Here is a 22,020-nt window from a genome sequence, read left to right on the forward strand (position 1 = left end):
TAGAGCTCCCTCTCCCACCATGACTAAGAGTGAAAGATTGTAGTCACCACTTCTTTCTCCCAAAAACCTTCTACCTGAGTCCCCTAAGTTGGGGTGTGTGTGTGTGTGTGTGTGTGTGATGTATCGCAACAGGCATATGATAAATGGAAAAGGATGCCTGAATGGGTGTGCAGATAATTTCTTATGCAGACAGGAGATGCAGTTTACATTAAGACACATGGAGTGGGTAAAAAGAGCATGGAGTTGCCACACATTTGGCCTTTAGCTAAGAGAGAATTATATTTTTGTTGCTTTATAGATTTTAACAAAACTGTTAAATTATTATGTTTTTCAGTAACTAACGTGATATTACAAAATCCAAGAGGTAAAAAAATGTGTATAACTATAAATCACCCTTTCAACCCTATCCCCAGATTCACTCCACAGAGGCAGACATTGTACCCAGTTTCTTAAATATCTTCAGAGATACCGTTTCAAAACACATACACAGACACACACAGACACACACACACGTGTACGCACAATACATATATATATGTATTATATATATTATATATATATAGCTTCCTCACAAACCATTTGGTTTTCAAAAACTGTTACATATCAACATATGAAGAGCTACTTCATTTTTATGCCCAAATAGTAGTTCAGTGTACATTAGGCATCGATTTTTAAAACTAGTATTATATTAACAGACTTTTAGGTTTTCCAGTACCTAGCTTAGAAAAACAATGCTGCAATGAATGTATTTTTATGTAAGACATTTTGCTCAAGTGCAAATATACCTGTGGGATCAACAACTAAAACCGAGTTACTGGTTCAAAGAGCAACTCTATTTTAAATTTTGACAAACACTTTAAAATTCTTTCAATAAATAGAACACACACTTTTTAATATGCTGTGATACCAACAACTTTTATCCTTCCTAATTTGAATGATGGAAAATGGCATAAAAGGTGCAAATTAAAATGATATAAATTCAATGAGGCATCATTTCATATACTCCAGTATTCTTTGCCTATGATCTCTGACAATACCGCTTTGACCATTTTTTTTTTTACTTTGTTTAGTCTCCTTTATTTTTAGTTACGCTTTGTTATAAAGGAAGTTAGCCTTTTGTCTACAGGATTTTCAAATCACATAGAAGTTGGCAATTTTTTCTGGCAAAGAGCCAGGTAGTAAATATTTTAGGCTTTGAAGGCCATCTGTTAGTAACTACTCAACTCTCCCTTTGTAGACTGAAAGCAGTTATAAGACAATACATAATGAATGGTCATGGCTGTGTTCCAATAGAACAGTACTTATGAACACAGGTGACAGATCCAGTTGAAGGTTTGCCAACCCATGACTTAGTATATTTCCACCTTAGATGAATCTATTTTTTTACTTTATGTTAGAGGCATGTATAAAAAAGACAGGATTTATAAAGAATATGGGAATAGCATGTACAAATCTAAAACTCTTATCACCCACTGCAGTGGGTCTGCAGAAAAAGGTTAACATAGGACTATAGCTGGCATCAGAAATGCCACCTTGCTAATGGCTCTTGGCCAGTGCCTGCAACACGATTTTAATATGTTCTAGGCAAAGGTTGCCAAGCACTCATATCAGATAAAAGTGACTCTCTGTGCCTTTACTGTTTGTACAATGTGGATTATGGTGAACACTTGCTTTCCTACTGGGAATCTGGAATTTTGGTATGTCCTAAGCAGAGGGTACCCCAACAAAAAACTTTGAGTATTAAGGCTCTAATAAATTTCCTTGGTAGACATTACTCCAAACTTGGGTATAGTCTCAGATACTTCCTTAACAACGAACTACTTCTTTCAGGAGAGAAACACGATTCCATGTCTTCTAATAAGCCCTAAACATAAACGTGCCTAGGAAACCAACCCAATGGTTAATAACCCTCCGCTATTCCTTAATACAGTGTAGCATGTGTGTGTTTGTGGGAAATGGGTGTTTTAATGTCACAAAATCTATGGGAATATAGTTTAGAAAACATCCAATTTACATACGGTGTCTTTATTATTATAATAAACCACTGACAGTAAGGCTGGTACAACTCATGATAGATACATATAAATATTAGAGTGAGAAAGCTACCCAGAAGGTATGATTTAAAATTCCACATCCCAACTCTGTGCCCACCATATTATAACAGAGCTTAGAAAATTCTGTCCAGGCATTTAATGAAAGCGTTATTTCCTTATATCTGTATGGCTTTACCATGCTTTTACACATCTCTTCAAGATATGTACTACTACCACTATCACTACTGATAATAATAACAAATAAAGGCAGGTATTTGCTATCTGATTTAAATCACAAACACAACAGAAATTCTACTAAAAAGAAACATCTCTGGACAAAGTCCACATTAGTGTTCACAAGTCAATACACTCTGCTACTGTTTAGCATGTCCTCACTAGGGGCAAATCACCACAGAAAATGTATACTTACCAAAATGACTAAGGACTGAGGACTGGGAAGTTGAGGGCTTGAGGTCCCAAGAAGAAGTGGTTGTGGGGGGACTCGTACTGTTCTGCTGTGAACTTGGGGTAGTGGTAAACTGGCCCAAACTCGGAGCTTTCAACTGATCCAAAATCTGGGAGCTGGTGATGTTTGCCATTTTGGAAGGTGCAAGCTCTCCAAATCCTGAACCAAGGACGGATGACTTTAAAAGGAAAAAAAAGCAAAAACCCTCAGCAATACAAACCTCTACTCCAAACATTAAACACATCAAGTATTTTCACAAGAACTTTAAAAACGATAACCTAGAACATCTGAATCAATAAGACTCACATGAGTAAATACTACGTGAAAATATTACCATACAACAAATCTGATTAAATCCAGCAATCCTTCTGGATTCAGATATAAGAAGTTAAAGGGAAGGGGAATATTTTCCCTGGGATTAAAACATTGCTTTCTTTTTGGGGCACCTGAGGGGCTCAGTTGGTTAGGCCACTGCCTTCAGCTCAGGTCATGATCCTGGGGTCCTGGGGTCCTGGGTTTGAGCCCTGTGCTGTTGGGCTCCTTGCTCAGTGGGGACTCTTGTTTCTCCCTCTCCTTCTCCCTCTGCTCCCCACCCCCAACTCATGCTCTTTCTCTTTCTCTCTCAAATAAAATCTTTTTAAAGAATAAAGATTTTTAAAATTTATCTGACAGAGAGAGAGAGAGAGAGAGCACAAGTAGGGGAAACAGCAGGCAGAGGAAAGAGGAGAAGCAGGCTCCTTGCTGAGCAGGGAGCCCCATGCGGGGCTCGATCCCAGGACCTCGGGATTGTGACCTGAACCTAAGGCAGCTGCTTAAACAACTGAGCCACCCAGGTGCCCCATCAAATAAATAAAATTTAAAAAACAAAAAGACATTGCTTTCTTTTTAAAAGTGATGTCACAAGTTCACAGACAAAATACCACTGTTTTTTAAACTAAAGATAAATACCATGAATTAAATGACAAAGATAAGCCTGAGAAATAAAAATACATTATGGAACAACAGTAATCACGTTTATAAGTTTGATCACGAAACGGTTCAGCCATGTCATCCTGCAAAATTAAATGCAGGTTGCAGCACTTACTTAAAAAGTTAATATTCTAAAATCAGACAATGAATTACACATGAGGTATCTGTGTATTGAGCAGATACCCTGGACACTGCTGCATTTATTTCAAGTTGTTTTAATGACTAAAAACACCAAATATGCTCCTTAAGTAAGTATACAAAAGAAAATGTTACACCTCCTCCATCTATCCTGTCAGGTCAGATACCAAGAGCCAAAGAGAATGATACATGTAAAAAAATGAAACTGAACCACTTTCTAACCACCATTCACAAAAATAAACTCAGAATGGATTAAAGACCTAAATGTGAAACCTGAAACCATAAAAGTCCTAGAAGAGAGCTTAGGCAGTAATTTCTTTCACATTGGCTATAGCTACATTTTTCTAGATATGTCTCCTAAGGCAAGGGAAGCAAAAGCAAAAATAAAGTATTGCGACATCAAAATTTAAAGAAAACAGGACCCAAGGAAAATGAAAGCCTAGGACTAGTGAACACAGTGGCAGATCAACTGCATTTTTACATACCAAGACCCCTCAGTTTCTGAAAAGGTACTTATTAAAACAAAACAAAACAAACAAAAAACACCTTTTTGAGGAAGCGTGGGTGGCTCAGTTGGTTAAGCGTCTGCCTTTAGCTCAGGTCATGATCCCGGAGTCCCAAGACTGAGTCCCACATCGGGCTCCAGCTCAGTGGGGAGTCTGCTTCTCCCTCTGACCCTCCCCCATCTGGTGCTCTCTCTAATAAATAAATAAAATCTAAAAAAACACCAAAAAACAAAACAAAAAACCCCCACACTTTTTGAAACCATTTAAAAGGTCAAAAACAGAAATATGACTTGCATTCTCTTAAGAAATCAGATATAGAAAGCTGAAATAATAATGTTAACAATATCCAAAGGCATGGAGTATTCCAGTTGTTTCAAGGAAATTCAAATTCTCCAATCTGAGCAAAACATTAGGCAGTAAGCAGTCATTGCACATCAATCACAGAATCTGCTAACATTAATTATCACTACTCCAGAATCCTTCCTCATGCTGTCCAAAACACCTGTTTTATGTTGCTACGAATCCAACAAAACCCAGTTCAAGCCCCCTTGTTCAGTAAAGGCTTCCAGGAAAATGCTTCTATTCTTTCGATCTCTATCCAGCCATCAGCTAATATTATTAAATGCATTTTCTGTGTGCCTTGCAACACAATGGAATCACTGAATCAAGGACTAGCGCTTTGCTTCAGGTTAACACTTAGCACAGGACTTCTCAATTTCACCTACAATCAATGGGGGCTTTAACAACATGTGTATTGATACACAAATAGGCATGCACTCACATATACACAAACATACACAAGTGCCCAACTTGCAACCTCAAGATTCTGACTTATTTGGTCTATGTGGATTCCAGCATTATTTTTATTATTATTACTATTATTGTTATTTACTCAAGTTCCCCACTGATTATAAAAGTACAGTAGGTTGAGCACCACTGCTGTAATATGCTAAACAATACCTGTTTCAGTTTCTCAAGGTGTTGTTCAATATGAAAAGCAAACACCTGAAGGCACTGTTAAAAAAAAACAAACAAACAAAAAACCCCCCCTCATGTCCTACCTATGTGCTGAGTGTCCTGGCTAAGATTCCAGCAGGTCAGCCTAGACATTACATCGGCATACCAGAAGCAGATGGAAAGGCAAAAGAGGAAAGGACAGGAATGGTTCAATCAAAACTTGAGGGTACTGGGGCGCCTGGCTGGCTCTGTCAGTCGAACATGCGGCTCTTGATCTCAGGGTTGTAAGTTCGAGCCCCACACTGGGTGTAGAGATTACTTAAAAAAAATTAAATTAAAAAAACCACCACAATAACAAGAACAAAACAAACAAAACAAAACCCCAAAAACCTTGAGGGTACTATTAGACCCTCTCAAAATAGAGGCAGCACCATGCCTTGGGCTGTCCTCCTTCAAGCACTGACACCCTCTCATACATAATCATCAATGACACTAAAAATGCCAAGTTCCCAAGCCAGTTATACATGACGTGATGTGTCTCTGTGGAGTAGAAGACAGCAATGAAAAGTTTATACGTTTAGTTCTCCATTTTACTAGGGTTCAGCAAATGATTTATGAATCGAGTAGGGGAAAAAGATAATACCATAAGAAATTCTGTTTCTCAACCACAGATTTCAGGTAAACTCAGCAAATGAACCAAAATAATTACCACTAGTGAAAGCTGTGGATCTATGTATGGAGGTATTCCAAGCCCCCCCAAAACCCCCCACTGCCAACTGAGAACTGCCTACAGTTAGGGCCTTCAGTTCACCATTCTGAAGCTACATTCTTTGACATTCTATGCTCTAAGATTTTATTCCCATCAGCCTATCTTCATATCCCTTTCTATCAGTTCCTGGAGTCCTTTCTGATAGGCGCTAAATTCTCACGGGAAGTTAAAGCCAGATATGCAAGCAGTAGATGCCCCTGTTTTCATGAAAACACATCCATATTGTAAGGGCCTCCAATAGTGTGGCATGTTAAGAAAAAGTATACTTTTACAAATAACAAAACAAATAAAAATGCAAAAAATACAAGCACCTAGGCAGACTTGGAGAAATTGTTTTAGCATGATTTTAGCAAGCCAATTCTGACAAACATTTGCATTTAACTGAATTGGAAAACAAATGAAAATTTTAATGTTGTTAAGTACAGACTTTCAAACAAAATTGAAGAAAAAATTATTAATAAGAAGGATGCCTGAGTGATCAGAACTTAAGATTTCAACTAACCATAAAGAAGTATTTTTTTATCTTTGTCCAGAAAACTCAGAGTAGCTGAATTCCACACGGAATCATCAGATATGTGCTTGGAAATTATCACATCATTGTTTTCTGGACTGAGATATACTGCAGATATGTTTATATTTTGAAAATAATTAGAAAGCATGTGTCATTTTAGAATACATTTGCTTACGGGTACATTCCTTCAAATCCCATACTAAAATAAAAGTGAGTTACCAGACTCTGAGGAGAATAGGAGTTGACAGCAGTGGAGCTGCCAGTCCCTGGTGCCATCTGATTGTTGTGCTGAGAATTTGTGAAGACAAGGGCTTGACCAAAGCCCTGCTGTTGGGAAGTTTCAAAGGAGCTGACTTCTGAGGCTTGATTGGGAGGAACAGGCTTCTGGAGCAAGGCTACCAGATCAATGCTAAGCAGACAAAAAGCAAATGAGGAACGAGTCAAAAGCGAACCTTATCAACAATGAACTTGAGAAGTGAATCAATATAGAGTAAATTCATGTTAAAAATTATCTAAGTGAGGAAAATCTTTGGAAACTGGAGTTTAAAAGAGCCAAGGACAGCATTAATAAAAAAATAAAAATAAAAATAAATAAAGCATATGAAGCCACAGAGACTAAAGCAGGGCTTGGCAGAGAAGAGAAATGAGAGGGTGCATCAAGACAGTTCCACAGAAATAGCACAATAACAACTGATTTGGAAACCTGGAGCAAATGAGTACACAATTTTCTGAAGTTTGGCTCATTTTCTGTAAAATATTTTGCCCCCTTCATTACTCAGAACCAATGTTTCTTAAATTTGCTTCAAGGAGAGTGAATTCCTATTTTGGGGGAAGAAACACAGCCATGGTAGACAATTCAAGCACTTTCCCATTTATCATAAATATCCCTGTGAGTTCTGCATTCTAAGCTATAATATATTTAAGTTTATAAAAATCTCCAATAATTTTCACTCTTAAATATTCAGGAAGGGACTCCTGGGTGGCTCAGTCAGTTAAGCATCAGCCTTTGGCTCAGGTGGGATCGTGCCCGTATCAAGTCTGCTTCTCCCTCTCCCTCTGCCTGCTGCTCCCCCTGCTTGTGTTCTGTCAAATGAATTTAAAAAAAAATATTCAGGGAAAAAACATGCAATATATAAAATATGCACAAAATACTCTCTTAACCACAACTCTTTTATGTCCCCAGAAGAATAGGTATTCCACCCTGAGAATCATGGCCTGAAAACCTAAAAGCATGAGGAAGAAATGACCTTCTAGATCTATACTACCTGACACGTGAGTGAGCTACTAACTCTTCTCCACGGAACCTGCAAGGTGCTCAGGATTAGCTAACATGGTAATCTGCTTCATTAAACCCTCTCAAAGACCAGTTTCCAGTCAGTTCTCCTGTCTGAAATGCTCGCCATGCAGGTGAGGCAGACTCTGGGAGGTCAAATAATTCACGGCCCAGTAATATCTAAAGAGCAAAGTTCCTAGGCCTGAGTTCCTCTCCTTATGTACTACTCACTCTTGATTTCCCATAACCAGGTTGAAGTCCCAGACTAGTATTTTGGATCCCGAGGTAATGTTCTAACTTATGATATCCTAATTCCAGGGATATAAATCCAGGGTATTTTACATATAACCCACCTCAAAAGTTACATTATCACAAAAAGCACAGCACGTTCTATTCTAAAAGACTGATATGGTGTTTGCCTAAAAACAGGGCAGCACTGTCTTCTGAAAAATAACCATTAAAGTCTACTTCTCCTACACATATATATATATATATGATTTTTTTTTTTTTTTTTTTTTTTTTTTTTTTTTTTTAAATGCCTTCCCGTGCCCAATTGTGACCTCTGGTCCTATGCTTTCCTCCTGTTTCAGTGAGGAGGAAAGGGGGCTTCATAGTTTTTTTTAAATGAAAATGATCCTATGAAATTAAGTAATGAATACAATAAGGAAGTTATATCCATTTAATAAGAAATTCTGAGCAATTCACAAAACCTTTGTTCATTTTTATTTCCCTATAATGAAGTCTTATAACCATCTCATTTAGCAGGAAACAAAGCGTGTCAGGTTCAAAATTTCCTTCAATTCTCAGGGGTCATACATAGAAAGGCTTTAATCCTCCTAGATCATTACATTTTGAAACAATAATCAAAGGGTTTTTTTAGTTATTATAGAAACTAGGATGTAAATAAAATGCTTTTCAAGAATTCAGTTCTGTATATACTGTTTCTATTTTTCAGAAAATTCCTTCCTTTTCTGTAATCTAGGAGACTAGATTAAAACTAGGAGAGCCCATATAAAATGCGAAGTTGTATTAGCCTCAGAAGATCTAAATAAACGGTATTATACATAGAAACCAAAGGATATTTTATATTCAGTTCATCTGTCAAAAAACAATATATTTACAAAAGTGAAAACGAACAACCATTAAGTAAGTTTAACATTATTAAATAAGCTTAATATTATTTAGCCAACCTGGATGGCTCAGTCGGTGGAGCCTGAAACTCTTGATCCTGGGGTTGTGAGTCTGAGCTCCACATTGGGAAGAGATTACTTAAAAAAATCTTTTAAAATTGTTTTAAATTAAATAGGTTTAACATAATCTCTATCAGAAATGATAACAAATCACAAATACAACTGCTATTTTAATTCATCAGAGGATACAATAATTAGAAAATGATGGACACTGTCAGCTCACAGGGAAGGTTAGGGATAAAACAAAGTCTTAGAAGGAAAAAGGGTAAAAACAGAAAGAGATTCAAGCAAAGGAAAAAAATAGAGATCTAAGACCCAAAACAAATCTCCTGAGCAAGAAATTTAAATTATGCTTTGAAGAACAAACAAAAGGTGACAAAAGTTGTTTACCTTTGCCCAGGTGTGACATGATTCTCTGCTGGAACAGCTGAGGCAGTGAAGACCTTCGTTTCAGAAAGCTGTTCAGGAAGGAATTAAAAAAATATTTTGCTTTTTTTATTTATAGAATGTAAAACCAAAAATGTATCAAATTCCTGACAATTTTTAGTCACCAGTACTCCTGTTATACCTCACCCAAAAAAATAGTCTAAAAGAAAGGAAATACATTAAGTGATCATGACAAGTAATATTCTTCAGGTGAAGGTAATTTTAGATTGGAAAACCCATAAAAAGGATTTCAAAACAGCGGAACAACGAAGTTAAGTCAGACCAGGGTTCAAGTCCTAGTCACACTACTCTATTTGACATTACATAAAATGAGAATACCAGTAAAACCACCACAAATGTCAAAAGTTTGGAAGGGCAAAAAACCTGACATTTTCTTTCCCCCAAAACAGATGGCTTTAGTGTTTTCTTTACTAGTAATCTGTATTTCTTTTTTATTATTATGTCATAGGTTTCCCTGTTTTTATATAAAAACAACTTTGTTGAGGTTATATCACATTCAATAGTCTGCAAATGTTCAAACCGAATAATTGAAGTTTTGTCATAGGAATATCCCCATGAAATCATCACAAAATCAAGACAATGAACATATTTATCCCAAAAGTTTGCTCCTGTCCATATGTAATCAATCTTTCCTACCACTTACCTTAGTCCCCAAGCAACCACCAATGTTTTTTCTGTCACTACAGATTAATGTTGTAATTTCTAGAATTTTAAGTGGAATTTTAAAATACACAATCTTTTCTGGTCTTTTTTTCAGTGGATACAATTATTTTAGATTTATATGTATTGTCTAAATGGCCTTTTAAGTTTTAAGGTGCCCAGGATAAGATTTTTTGAAATCTCAACTCACATTATTGAAATGTAGGCTCTTTTCACATTTTCAAAGCAGAGTATGAGAGCTTTTACAGGCTGAAAAATGTTGATCTAATGAAATAACATGAGAAACTGCAGAAAATCCTTTCCAAAGACTGATTTAATACTTATAAACTCTAATGGTCTCAGAACTCTGAAACATCATATAAAAATCAGGTTGCCTCACATATTAATAATATTCTGGCAGGGGCAGAGCAGATAGTAGGTGTTCATTTTCTATAAAAACAAAAAGTGCCGAAAAGATTACTGTTTCAACAAGAAGGGCTTACACTGCGCTCTATTCCAAGGTAGTATCTTAAAGAGTCCCCAAGGAATCCATTTTTGCCTTAACTCTATTTAATATGTAAGATTCTATAAGACACAGAGAAAAGCAATAAAGGAGTAACTGTGAAAAGGAATGATACAGTAGGGGCACCTGGGTGGCTCAGTTGTTAAGCGTCTGCCTTTGGCTCAGGGCCTGATCCCAGGGTCCTGGGATCGAGCTCCGCATCAGGCTCCCTGCCCCACTGGGAGCCTGCTTCTTCCTCTCCCACTCCCCCTGCTTGTGTTCCCTCTCACCCTGGCTGTCTCTCTCTCTGTCAAATAAATAAATAAAATCTTTAAAAAAAAAAAGAAAAGAAAAGGAATGATAAGTAGATCCAAAGCCACAAAAATATTAATCAGTTCAAAGTAAATGAGAACATTAATCACTGACATCCTATTTAACCCTGGTAGAATACAGAAAATTAAATGGTTTCATCCTTCTCTATTGTCTAAATAAAGGAGAGGGGCACCTGTTGGCTCAGTCAGTAAAGCGTGTGACTCGGTTTCAGGGTCGTGAGTTCAAGCCTCATGTTGGATGTAGAAGCTACTTAAAAATAAAATCTTAAAAAAAAAAAGTATGTAAAAAGTAAGCATTCTCAGATTTCAAAAGACACAAGCCATATTTCAAAATCTGTGAAAAGAAAAAAATCAGAAGAACATACATAAAAATTATTTAAAGTGGCTGCTCCTCAGGGCAGCCTGGCTGGCTCAGTCAGTAGAGCATGCAACTCTTTGACTTGGGGTCGTAGGTTCAAGCCCTATGTTGAATGCAAAAATTACTTAGAGGGAAAAAAAGGAGTGGGGAGGGAAGGGTTAATAGTTATTGCTGTTTTTGTAGTTTGTTTTTTTTTTAAAGATTTACTTATTTATTTGAGAGAGAGAAAGTGAGTGTGTGGTGGGGGGAATCTCAAGCAGACACCCTGCTGAATGTGGAGACCAACTCAGGGCTCAATCTCACCACCCTGAGATCATGACCTGAGCCAAAACCAAGAGTCTAACACTTAATGGACTGAGCCACCCAGACAACCCAACAGTTATTGTTCTAAGCTCTACAAGGAATTTTCGATTTGCACCTTAGATTACTCATGTTTCAAACACCATTATTTTATATCAACTCAGAAAAGTTTTAAATTTTTTTTGATAATTTCTGAGAAAAGACATCCAAATTTCCTATGCTAATTCTTTTCACTAATTACTAATTATACTGTGATATAATATGGGCTCTCCAGCAGAATATTAATCTCTATGTGTGTACATTTGAACTGCTTGTTAGCAGCATTCATTGAAAGACCTCATCTGACCCACAGAACAACTAACAGAAAGTTAGGCAGGACAACGGTTACGATACTCGTTATGCTGATAGTAAGGAAAGGGCTCAGTAAGGGAAGAACCATCACTTGAAGTCAACAGGTCAGCTCAGCTAGAATTTGAACACAGGCCTTTTTCATTCTTTTTTTTTTAAGACTTTGATTTTATTTTTATTTATTTGAGAGGGAGAATGAGAAGGAGAGAGAGAGAGACAGCAAGCAAAAGCACAAGAGAGGGGGAGGGAGCAGACCCCCAGTTGAGCAGGGAGCCCAATGCAGAGGACGATCCCAGGACGCTAGGATCATGACATGAGTCGAAGCCACTTAACCGACTGAGCGCCCAAGCGCCCCATGGCCTTTTGCATTCTGAATCCCCTGCTGATTTTCTCACCTGCCTGCTCACCCAGACAGGAGCCAAAGAGATCTAAAGCTTCTAGCACTGGAAATTTTTTCTCTCCCAACAAACCCTTAGCAAAAATTCTAGTAACAAAAAACATTTAAAAGTTGGACAGCTCTGTTTGAAATAAGGTAAAGTGCCCACAGGCGGCTCACTCTGTCTTCTTTCATCACTGGTACCCATTCCTCCACTGATTCAAGTAACCACCCATCTAGTCCAGCATCCTCGTATAACCAGTACCACAGAGCCTGGTGACATCATACCCCAAGGAGTTATGGTTAGTATACGGCAGAAGTGAATATATACCTTATATCTTAATCAAACGAGCATCTCTATTATAGTCTTCCTTCCTCATACTCTATCCATTTTGCTCACTAACAAACCAGACATAATACTGCTTCACAGCAGGACAGGGGTGGCATAACTTAGTTCTTTTTTTTTTTTTTTAATATTTTATTTATTTATGTGACAGAGAGACAGCCAGCAAGAGAGGGAACACAGCAGGGGAGTGGGAGAAGAAGCAGGCTCCCAGCGGAGGAGCCCGATGTGGGACTCGATCCCGGAACGCCGGGATCACGCCCTAAGCCAAAGGCAGACGCTTAACGACTGTGCTACCCAGGCGCCCCCATAACTTAGTTCTTTAAAAATATACTTGTAGGGGCTCCTGGATGGCTCAGTCTGTTAAGCATCTGACTTCGGCTCAGTTTATGAACCCAGGGTCCTGGGAGTCTGCTTGTCCCTCTCCCTCTGCCCCCTCCCTGCTCGCTCTCTCTAAATAAATAAACAAAATCTTTAAAATATATATACTTATAAAATAATAATAAATAAAAATATACTTGTTAAAACAAAATGGTAAAGGGGGGGAACTCAAGAAAAAAAATTTTCAAAGTCTGGGGCACTTTATGTGATATTAAAGGTCAATACTTGGGGCACCTGGCTGGCTCAGTTGGTAGAGTATACAACTCTTGGGTCTTGGGGTCGTGAGTTTGAGCCCCATACTGGATGTAGAGATTACTTAAAAATAAATTTAAAACCCATCATTTAAATAAATAAATAATAAAGGTCGATACTTATAACCTCTTTATTCTCTCCCGCACAATGTCAGCTCTCTATCATGTACATATACATGCTCTGGAGCTTGAGAGTCAAACAGAAAAATGGTATAAAATATGGTACAAGGCTACTAGTTCAGTTACATTTTAAGTCTTTTTTTTAATCAAAGAATATCTTATGCTAAGCCCAGAGTTATAGATCAATGCTATCAGAGCTAGTATAGTACACTCAAAATGTCTATGGAATAAAATGAATATAAAAAGAGCTAGTCTAATCTTAAGAAAAAGGGGTTGGGCCTAGAACCAGAATCACTTATTCAGGTTAATTTCAGCTGTGACCCAAACACTATCTCCACTAATAAAAATGTTATAAAAAATAAACAGGTCAGGGCAATATCATCAGTTGGTTATCAGAACAAACAAGGGGCACCTGGGTGGCTTAGTCGGTTAAGCATCTAACTTCAGCTCAGGTCATGATCCCGGGGTCCTGGGATGGAGTCCCACATCGGGCCCCCTGCTTAGCAGGGGGCCTGCTTTTCCCTTTCCCTCTATCCCTCCCTCTGCTTGAGCTCTCGCTCGCTAGCTTGCTCAAATAAATGAAATCTTTAAAAATTTAAAGAACTTAAAAAATTTTTTAAAAGAACAAACAAAACAAAAGATAAGCTAAAAAATTATTTCAGTCCTGTTTTACAACTGGTCATTTTTAAGTGGATGCTTTAAAACTAAATTTCTTAAAAATCACAAAACATCAACTTCCTTCTGAGAAACATTTGTTGAAAAACATGATAACCATAGATATCTGAAAAGGAGCCATGAACAACTATAACATGTCTCCAGCGTTCTTCAGGAAATGCATGCCCCTATCAGAAACCAAAAGGAAGACAGATCTAATCTGATGTTGAATACTTACATCCTCAGTCCAGTCATCTGTTGTCCACTCTTCCACAGAATTCTTCCAGGCTCCTGTTGACAATAATCATAGTTTACATCACAAAGCCAAATACTATCTTACTCCAAATAATTCTGTTGTATACTGCACAAGATGTGTCATGTATCTCATCAGTAACTTAGTTCACAATCCGAGAAATATGAAGCTCCTGATCTACTCTCAATGTCATGTTGTCAAATACCAACTTAGCTAGGTACTATCCACAAACTCAAAGCAATTTCTCAAACTGATTTTGCATCAGTATAGATCATATTCAAGTAATTCTGCCACACGTAAGAAAGGACGAACACAGCACAAGTACACACAGTGAGATCCTTACGATACATAAAATTTAAAACAGAACAAAATTCATTATGAGGCTGGTCTGCCTTGGCCCCTAATTTCAAGTAGATTACTGAATTACTGAATTTACAGAAGCATCCTTTTTATAAGCTATTTGTTCTATTCTATGGTTTCCTAATAGATCTCCAGCAAAGGTTAGTCCTGCTCACATAAAGTATGGTGCTATAATTTCTGATTAGGTCCAGAGGATCTGCTCAAACAATTGTTACAGAACAAACATTATCAAATAATTTAGTGCTTTAAAAAGAAAGCATTTGTGGGGGCACCTGCGTGGCTCAGTCGGTGTCTGCCTTCGGCTCAGGTCATGATCCCGGAGTCCTGGGATCAAGCCCCAAGTCAGGCCCCCTGCTGAGCAGAGAGAGTCTGCTACTCCCTCTCCCCCAGTCCCTCCCCCTGCTCCTTCTCTCTCTCTCTCAAATAAAATCTTTTTAAAAAAAAATTTTTTTAAAAAGCATTTGTGTCCAGAAATGCTGACTTTAGTATTCAGAGATCCTGTATAAGTAAGACCCATTATTTTAAACTATACATGCAAATACATACCCAGAGAAAATGGTTTTGAAAGAAAATATACCAAGATATCAACTATAACTACCCCCAGGAAGTGAAACTGTGAATGTTTTTGTTCCTTCCAACAGGAAGAAATGAGCTGAGCATCTGACTTACAATGAGGTCTGTGTGTGGAGAGGACAAAAGGAAGAGAAACGAGGGAACACTCTTGAGAAAAAAGACAGGTAACCAGATCTAATCTCCTTGGAATCAGGTCAATAACCTAATAACCAGCTGCCTCATAAATAAATAATGGTATTACCTAGGAAAAGAGTCCTTCTCTATGGAATGCTTTTGTTTGGATGTCCCTAGTTTAGGACTGGTTATGGCAAACATATAATTGATGAATTTATGCAGTATGGCTCCCTATAAAATATCACCTAAGATACGCTATTACATGGGAGATTTTTCAAACATGAAAATATTCCCTGCTATGAGAAACCTACACCCGTCACTGATAAACTTCATCTATTATTGTGGATCATAGGGCATATATATTATAGGAAGGAAGGACGTGGACACAGGCACTCCTTGTTCTTCTGCGCCTCTCAATTGCATGTATCCGTGAAATAACTATAAAGATTCACAGAGAAAGATCTGAACTGACAATCTGATCCTTTGTACATGTTCACTCATCATACCTTGTAATGGTTTCCATAATTTTTCCATGAAGGTCATAAAACAAGTATGAATTTACGTGGTCCCAAAACCTCTCTCTGAGTTAAAATATGTTCTTAAAACTAGAAAAAAGTTCTAGTCTAAGTGAAAAAAACAAAAGGTGCAATTAGTCCCAGACAGAAATCAGTACCGAAAACTTGTTCTCTAAGACCTCTGCACAGCCTTCTTAGAGTCACCCTATACACAAAGCTAAATAAATCTAAAGCAAGCCATCTACCTACTCTCCACTCTTATATTCCTTCTGCAGTGTGACTTTCTTCTAGGTACTAATAATACATCATCTCCAATCTTTGAATATATCTCCTTCGAGACTTCTCTAAGTAAATGTATAGTTTTTTAAAAGGACACAATTAGATTAATTTAAAGGATGGCCAGTACACAGTGTTTTCTTGGTGCCACCTCCATGCAACCTACCATATGCTCACGTTGTCGAATTCATCATAGGAGACAGTATTCTCAAGCTTAACAGATTTTACGAAAAGCTGAGGCTCCACCTAAGCAGTTTTAGGAACATTCTAATCAAGAAACAGAAAACAGGGGCACCTAGCTATAAGGGTCGGTAGAGCATGGGATTCCTGATCTTGGGGTTCTAAGGTAAAGCCCCACATTGGGTGTAGAGATTACTTAAAAATAAAATCTTTAAAAAAAAAAAATCTTAAAAGTTGGAATATAGTTGGAAAGATACATATAAAGAAGGGATATTCCAAAGGAGAAAAATAAAGATGAGGCGTTAAAAAACCCTCTATATAAAATATTAAAAACATCCTAAAGTTTACAACATACGTTCTTTTCCAAAAAATTTTAAGTTGTGGTAAAATACTCATAAAATTTACTATTGTGATCATTTTAAATGTAGTCAACGGTACTAAGTTAAAGCACGCCTTCATATACATGATGTAGAGATTGGTCTAACACTTAAGAGACGGGGTATTTTGAAAATAATTAAAACACAAATTTAGACATGGAAAATATAGTCAGAATCGGAGTACATTCAATAATTGGCAGAAGACCATGTATATAGTTACAAGTAGAAGGGGGTATGTCAGGCAACAGAGGAGATAGCCCCTTATCAGAAATCAGGGCCAACTATTGCAGTAACCCATCTTAAATACACAGAATATAAAAATTATGAGACATTACATATAGATGAATACAGGTTCAAGTCCTAATCCTATTTAAAATATTAAAATTTTACAGTAACACTTTGGTCCCCATTATAGACCTACAAACCTACACCTCAAACTATGGGAAAATGTCAGTAACATGAACTTATTTTCAGCTTAAAACAATAAATTTGAGGTGCATGCTTTATGTTCAATTTAACTTGATGTTAGCCCTCTATTAAGAGCACATATAAGGCAGCCACACAGGAAAAAGGAAAATGATGAGGTAAAAATCTATACTGCCTTGAAGGCCAATCTGTAAAACACTTCCATAATCAAAAGCTGTTATTTAATCAAGTAGCTCCAAAAATATAGTTTTTACGATTTTCACCTGATGTTTTCTTAGCTAGCCTTGATTAAAACGGAAGATATTGTAAGCATTTTAGAAGTTTCTTTTTTTTTTTTTTAAACTAAGCTCTGTGCCCAACATGCGGCTTGAACTCATGACCCCAAAATCAAAAGTCGCATGCTCTGCAGACTGAGCCAGCTAGGCACCCCCATTTTAAAAGATTCGTAACTAAGGGAAGTTTTTAAATTAAAACAACCATACCTTTAAGTCCATAAGAATTTCTGTTTGGCAGATCCTGAGCTACATTATGAACATCTGATGCCAGCTCTGCAGATCAATGTACAAAGGAAGGTCTTAACATATTAAAATAATGAAGGTATTCATCAAAAGAGAAACTGGTCAGCAACTTAAACAGAGCAAGTAAAGCGTCAAAGCTAAGTCTATGCTGTGCATCAGAGAAGAAAACTTACTGCAATCCATACTCTGACAGCCCACTGTGACTCAACTATAAATCCCATTAGCCAGATGGCCTTTGAACATTCACTTGCATCAACTACCCTTGTTCAGATTCCCATGTTCATCAAACTCACTTCCCGCTTGTTATGAGCATTCCAATGTTTAACAAGTTGTTTATCGTATGTTTAAATTTAATAAATTAGCATTCTGACTAGCCCTCGGTCTATTTTGGTTAACGGAGGTTAATGCTTCTAAGGAATGGATTATCTGGTCAAAAATCAGGTTTCTGAGCCTATAATTATGGCTGAGGGCTAGAGTTGGACCTCTGTGTTTTCAACAAGACAATGCCACTCTATGAGGCCCCTAGAGAAATAGCCAGGCTCTATCAACGGAATCCCTTAACTCTGTTCTGCATTAAACACGTCTGCTTATTTTTTAGAAAGGAATTGACTACTCTAAATGAGAATCAGGGGAAAGAGAGACAAGACAGAAGGGAAAAGAGCAGGAGGCAGAATGAGAGAAAAGAAAAGTAACAGTTAATCAACTAATTCAACATTGTTTCAATAGCTGATTTCAAAATCAGTAAAGGTTATGAATAAAGCTGCTTTACATTCTGCGCAGGTTTTTGTGTGGCTATGTTTTCATCCCTCTTCAATAAAAAAACAAGTGTTGGGATCATAAGACTGTGTCGTGAATGTATGCTTTCACACCAGGAATGTACGAGTTCCAGTTATTCTGCCACCTTCACCAACACTTGGTATTGTCAGTTTCCATCTATATCCTTTTTTTTTTTTTAAGTAACCTCTACACCCAACATGAGGCTTGAACCTACAACCCCAAGATCAAGAGTCACGTGCTCTACTGACTGAGCCAGTCAGGTGCCCCTCTAAAGCCATTTTTATGAATGAAAAGTGGTAACCTATTACGGTTTTAATTTGTATTTCTCCTATGACCAACGATAATGAGCATATTTTTATCTTCCTCTTTGAAGTATCTGTTCAAATCTTTTGCTTATTTTTTATTAACTTTTTATTTTGAAATAACTACAGATTCACAAGAAGTTATCCACCATCCTAATGATTACATGCCCTATAATTATAGTACAACAATAAAAAAACTGGAATAGATACAAAGTATGTATAGTTCTAGGTTATCTTTTTATTTTGGTAAAATACACTTAAACACACTTTTTTGTGTGTGTGCAAAAAACCATGTTATCCCTTAAGTGTAAAACTCATTACCAGTAAGTATATGCACAATGTTATACAAACCAACACCACTACCCATTTCCACAACTTTTTCATTTTTTGTTCATTTTTAATTGCTCATTTATTTTATTGGGATTGGGTTACTTATGAGTTGTAAGAATTCTTCATATATTCTGTATACAAATCCCTTTTTGAATGGGGGTTTGGGGGTGTCTGGCTGGCTCAGTTGGTTGAGCATGTGACTCTTGATCTCTGGGTTGCAAGTTCAAGCCCCATGCTGGGTGGAGAGATTACTTAAAAATAAATTAAAAATGGGAGTTTTACAAATATTTCCTCCTAAATTATGCCTTGTCCTTTCATCTTAATTTTATTCTTAAGAACCAAGTTTTTCTTATATAATTCATGCTTATTGTGCCTGTATAAGAAATCTTGACTAACCCAAGGTGGCCTAAGATTTGCCCGTGTTTTCTTTAGAAGCTGTCCTTTCAGGTTTCATATTTAGAACTATTACCTACTTGATGTTATTTTTTTTGTGCAGGACAGTATAATATATACCACTGAACTGCCTTGAAACTGTTGTCCTAAATCAATTAATTAGCCATATATCTGTGGGTTTATTTCCTGATCTGCTATCACATAATTGATCAGTCTCAATGCTTTTACCAAATCCACAGATTATTGTAGCTTTAGAGTAACTTTTCAAGGGGCGCCTGGGTGGCTCAGTTCATCAGGGTCATGAGATCAACCCCTGTGTTGTGCTCCATGCTGGGTGAGGAGCCTACTTAAGATTCTCTCCCTTTCTCTCCCAAAAAGATTCCCTCTCTCCCTCTTCTCCTCTTCCCCCCTCAAATAAATAAATAAAGTAACTTTTGAAATCAAGAGTATGATCTAAACTTTGCTATTCTTTTTCAAAATTTTTTGGGTTATGCCAGTGCCTATATTTTTCTGTAAAAACTTTTTTTAAAAAACATCTTATTTATTTCCAGAGAGAGAGCACGCAGGTGAGCACAAGCAGGGGAGGAGCAGAAGAGAGAGAAGCAGGCTCCCCACTAAGCAAGGAGCCTGATGTGGGACTCCATCCCAGGACCCTGGGATCATGCCCTGAGCTGAAGGCAGATGCTTAATCGACTGAGCCACGCAGGTGTCTCTTCTATAAAAACTTTATTTATTTATTTTACTATTTTATTATTATTATTTTTTAAGATTTTATTTGACAGAGAGAGAGACAGCCAGCGAGAGAGGGAACACAAGCAGGGGGAGTGGGAGAGGAAGAAGCAGGCTCTCAGCAGAGGAGCCTGATGTGGGGCTGGATCCCAGAACGCCAGGATCAGGCCCTGAGCCGAAGGCAGACGCTTAACAACTGTGCCACGCAGGCGCCCCCTTCTATAAAAACTTTAAAATCAAGTTGTCAATTTACACAACAAAAATCTGCTAGGATTTTTTCTTAAAGAATTTATTTATTTATTTGAGAGAGTGAGTGCACGCACAAGTGGGAGAGGGGCAGAGAGAGGCAGACTCCCCACTGGGCAGAGAGCCCAATGTGGGACTCGATCCCAAGACTCTGGGATCATGACCTGAGCCTAAGGCAGATGCTCAACCAACTGAGCCACCCAGGCGCCTGCTAGGATTTTGATTAAACTTGTACTACACCTTGGGGCGCCTGGATGGCTCAGTCCTTGGGCGTCTGCCTTCGGCTCAGGGCGTGATCCCAGCGTCTGGGATCGAGCCCCACATCAGGCTCCTCTGCTGGGATCCTGCTTCTTCCTCTCCCACTCCCCCTGCTTGTGTTCCCTCTCTCGCTGGCTGTCTTTCTCTCTGTCAAATAAATAAATAAAACCTTTAAAAAAATTTTTTTGTACTACACCTAAACACCAATTTGAGAAAAAATAACTTTTTTATAATATACTGAGTGATGAAGTTAATACACACGGAGTATATCTCTCTCCTTTTTGAGTCTTGGTATTTCTCATCAAGATGCATAATTTTCAACATACAAATACTGCACACACTTTGATTTAATATAAGTATTTCATGTCTTTTTCATACTACAAATGGTACTTTTTTCCCTATTTCTCATTTGCAATTGTTCATTGTTAGTACAAAAACACAGTCTTGATTTTAGGGGTGGTCACACAAGTATATGTATTTGTTTGACTTCACCTACTTGTACCCCTTAAAAAGGATAAATACTATCGTCTATAAAATATATCTCAATAAACCTGACATTTTAAAAAAACCTGCAAGAAAAATTTTCACAAGGTGGACTACCATGAATTAGTATGTCCAAAAAGAGCGTCAGTAAAAACTAAGTTTCACAACAGTGAGAGTTGAAACATATGAAAATGGTATATCCTCCCATTTATTTCTTCTTGAAACTTTTGACTACATATTTTAAATATAAGATTTTACATTTTGTATTTTCATAGGTAGCAGTCTTTTTTTTTTTTTAAAGATTTTATTTATTTATTTGACAGAGATAGAGACAGCCAGCGAGAGAGGGAACACAAGCAGGAGGAGTGGGAGAGGAAGAAGCAGGCTCATAGCGGAGGAGCCTGATGTGGGGCTCGATCCCGGAACGCCGGGATCACGCCCTGAGCCGAAGGCAGACGCTTAACCGCTGTGCCACCCAGGCGCCCCCATAGGTAGCAGTCTTATCATGTTGCTTATCATTACACTTCTTCCTAAGTATTCATATTTTTTGAGGCTACTAATTTTTTTCCCACTTTCTCTTTGTTGATGGTTTATAGAAATGAATCTATTGAACTTCTACCTAGCATCTTTTAAAGAGGAATAACAGGTTTTTCCTCTTTCCAATCCTTTTAACTTTTTTCATTCCTTATTGCAATGATTACAATCTCTAGTACACTGGCATAGAGAAATAGTAAGAGTAAACTCCTTTATTTTGTTCCAGTGAAAAAATATACAACACATCACCATTAATCCTAACACCTGCTATAAGTTTTGTAGATATCCCTACCTGATTAAGGAAATTTCCTTGTATTCCAGATTTGCCGGTTTTTTAAAAAAAAAATCAGAAATGGATGTTGGGTTTTGTCAAATGCTTTTCCTTATTGAAATGGTAAGAATTTTCAGCTTTTGCTACACCATGGACAGCACTGGAGGAGATAATGCTAAGTGAAATAAGTCAAGCAGAGAAAGACAACTATCATATGATTTCTCTCATCTATGGAACATAAG

General features: G+C 37.4%; 1 protein-coding gene and 1 non-coding gene across 8 annotated transcripts in view; both read right to left on the minus strand.

The window, feature by feature from the left end:
- The window catches only part of UBAP2 (ubiquitin associated protein 2), a 115,723-nt gene that overhangs the window by 20,471 nt on the left and 73,232 nt on the right, over positions 1–22,020 (minus strand). For 5 of the 7 annotated variants that reach the window (XM_040631535.1, XM_040631533.1, XM_008695124.2 and 2 more), the window contains 5 exons: positions 17,420–17,485; positions 14,102–14,154; positions 9,203–9,270; positions 6,569–6,758; positions 2,464–2,677 (listed from right to left, as the gene is read on the minus strand). In XM_040631535.1, coding sequence (XP_040487469.1) covers positions 2,464–2,677; positions 6,569–6,758; positions 9,203–9,270; positions 14,102–14,154; positions 17,420–17,485 — 591 coding nt within the window. Of the gene's footprint in view, positions 1–2,463; positions 2,678–6,568; positions 6,759–9,202; positions 9,271–14,101; positions 14,155–17,419; positions 17,486–22,020 lie in introns of those variants that run through there. The other 2 variants (XM_040631534.1, XM_040631536.1) reach the window with 2 other exon arrangements.
- LOC121103158 lies at positions 6,366–6,448 on the minus strand. The gene has a single exon (XR_005835316.1). It is a non-coding gene; the product is annotated as a small nucleolar RNA SNORD121A (small nucleolar RNA).

The sequence above is a fragment of the Ursus maritimus genome, unplaced genomic scaffold, assembly GCF_017311325.1.
Source record: "Ursus maritimus isolate PB19 unplaced genomic scaffold, ASM1731132v1 scaffold_17, whole genome shotgun sequence".
Classification (NCBI taxonomy): Eukaryota; Metazoa; Chordata; class Mammalia; order Carnivora; family Ursidae; genus Ursus; species Ursus maritimus.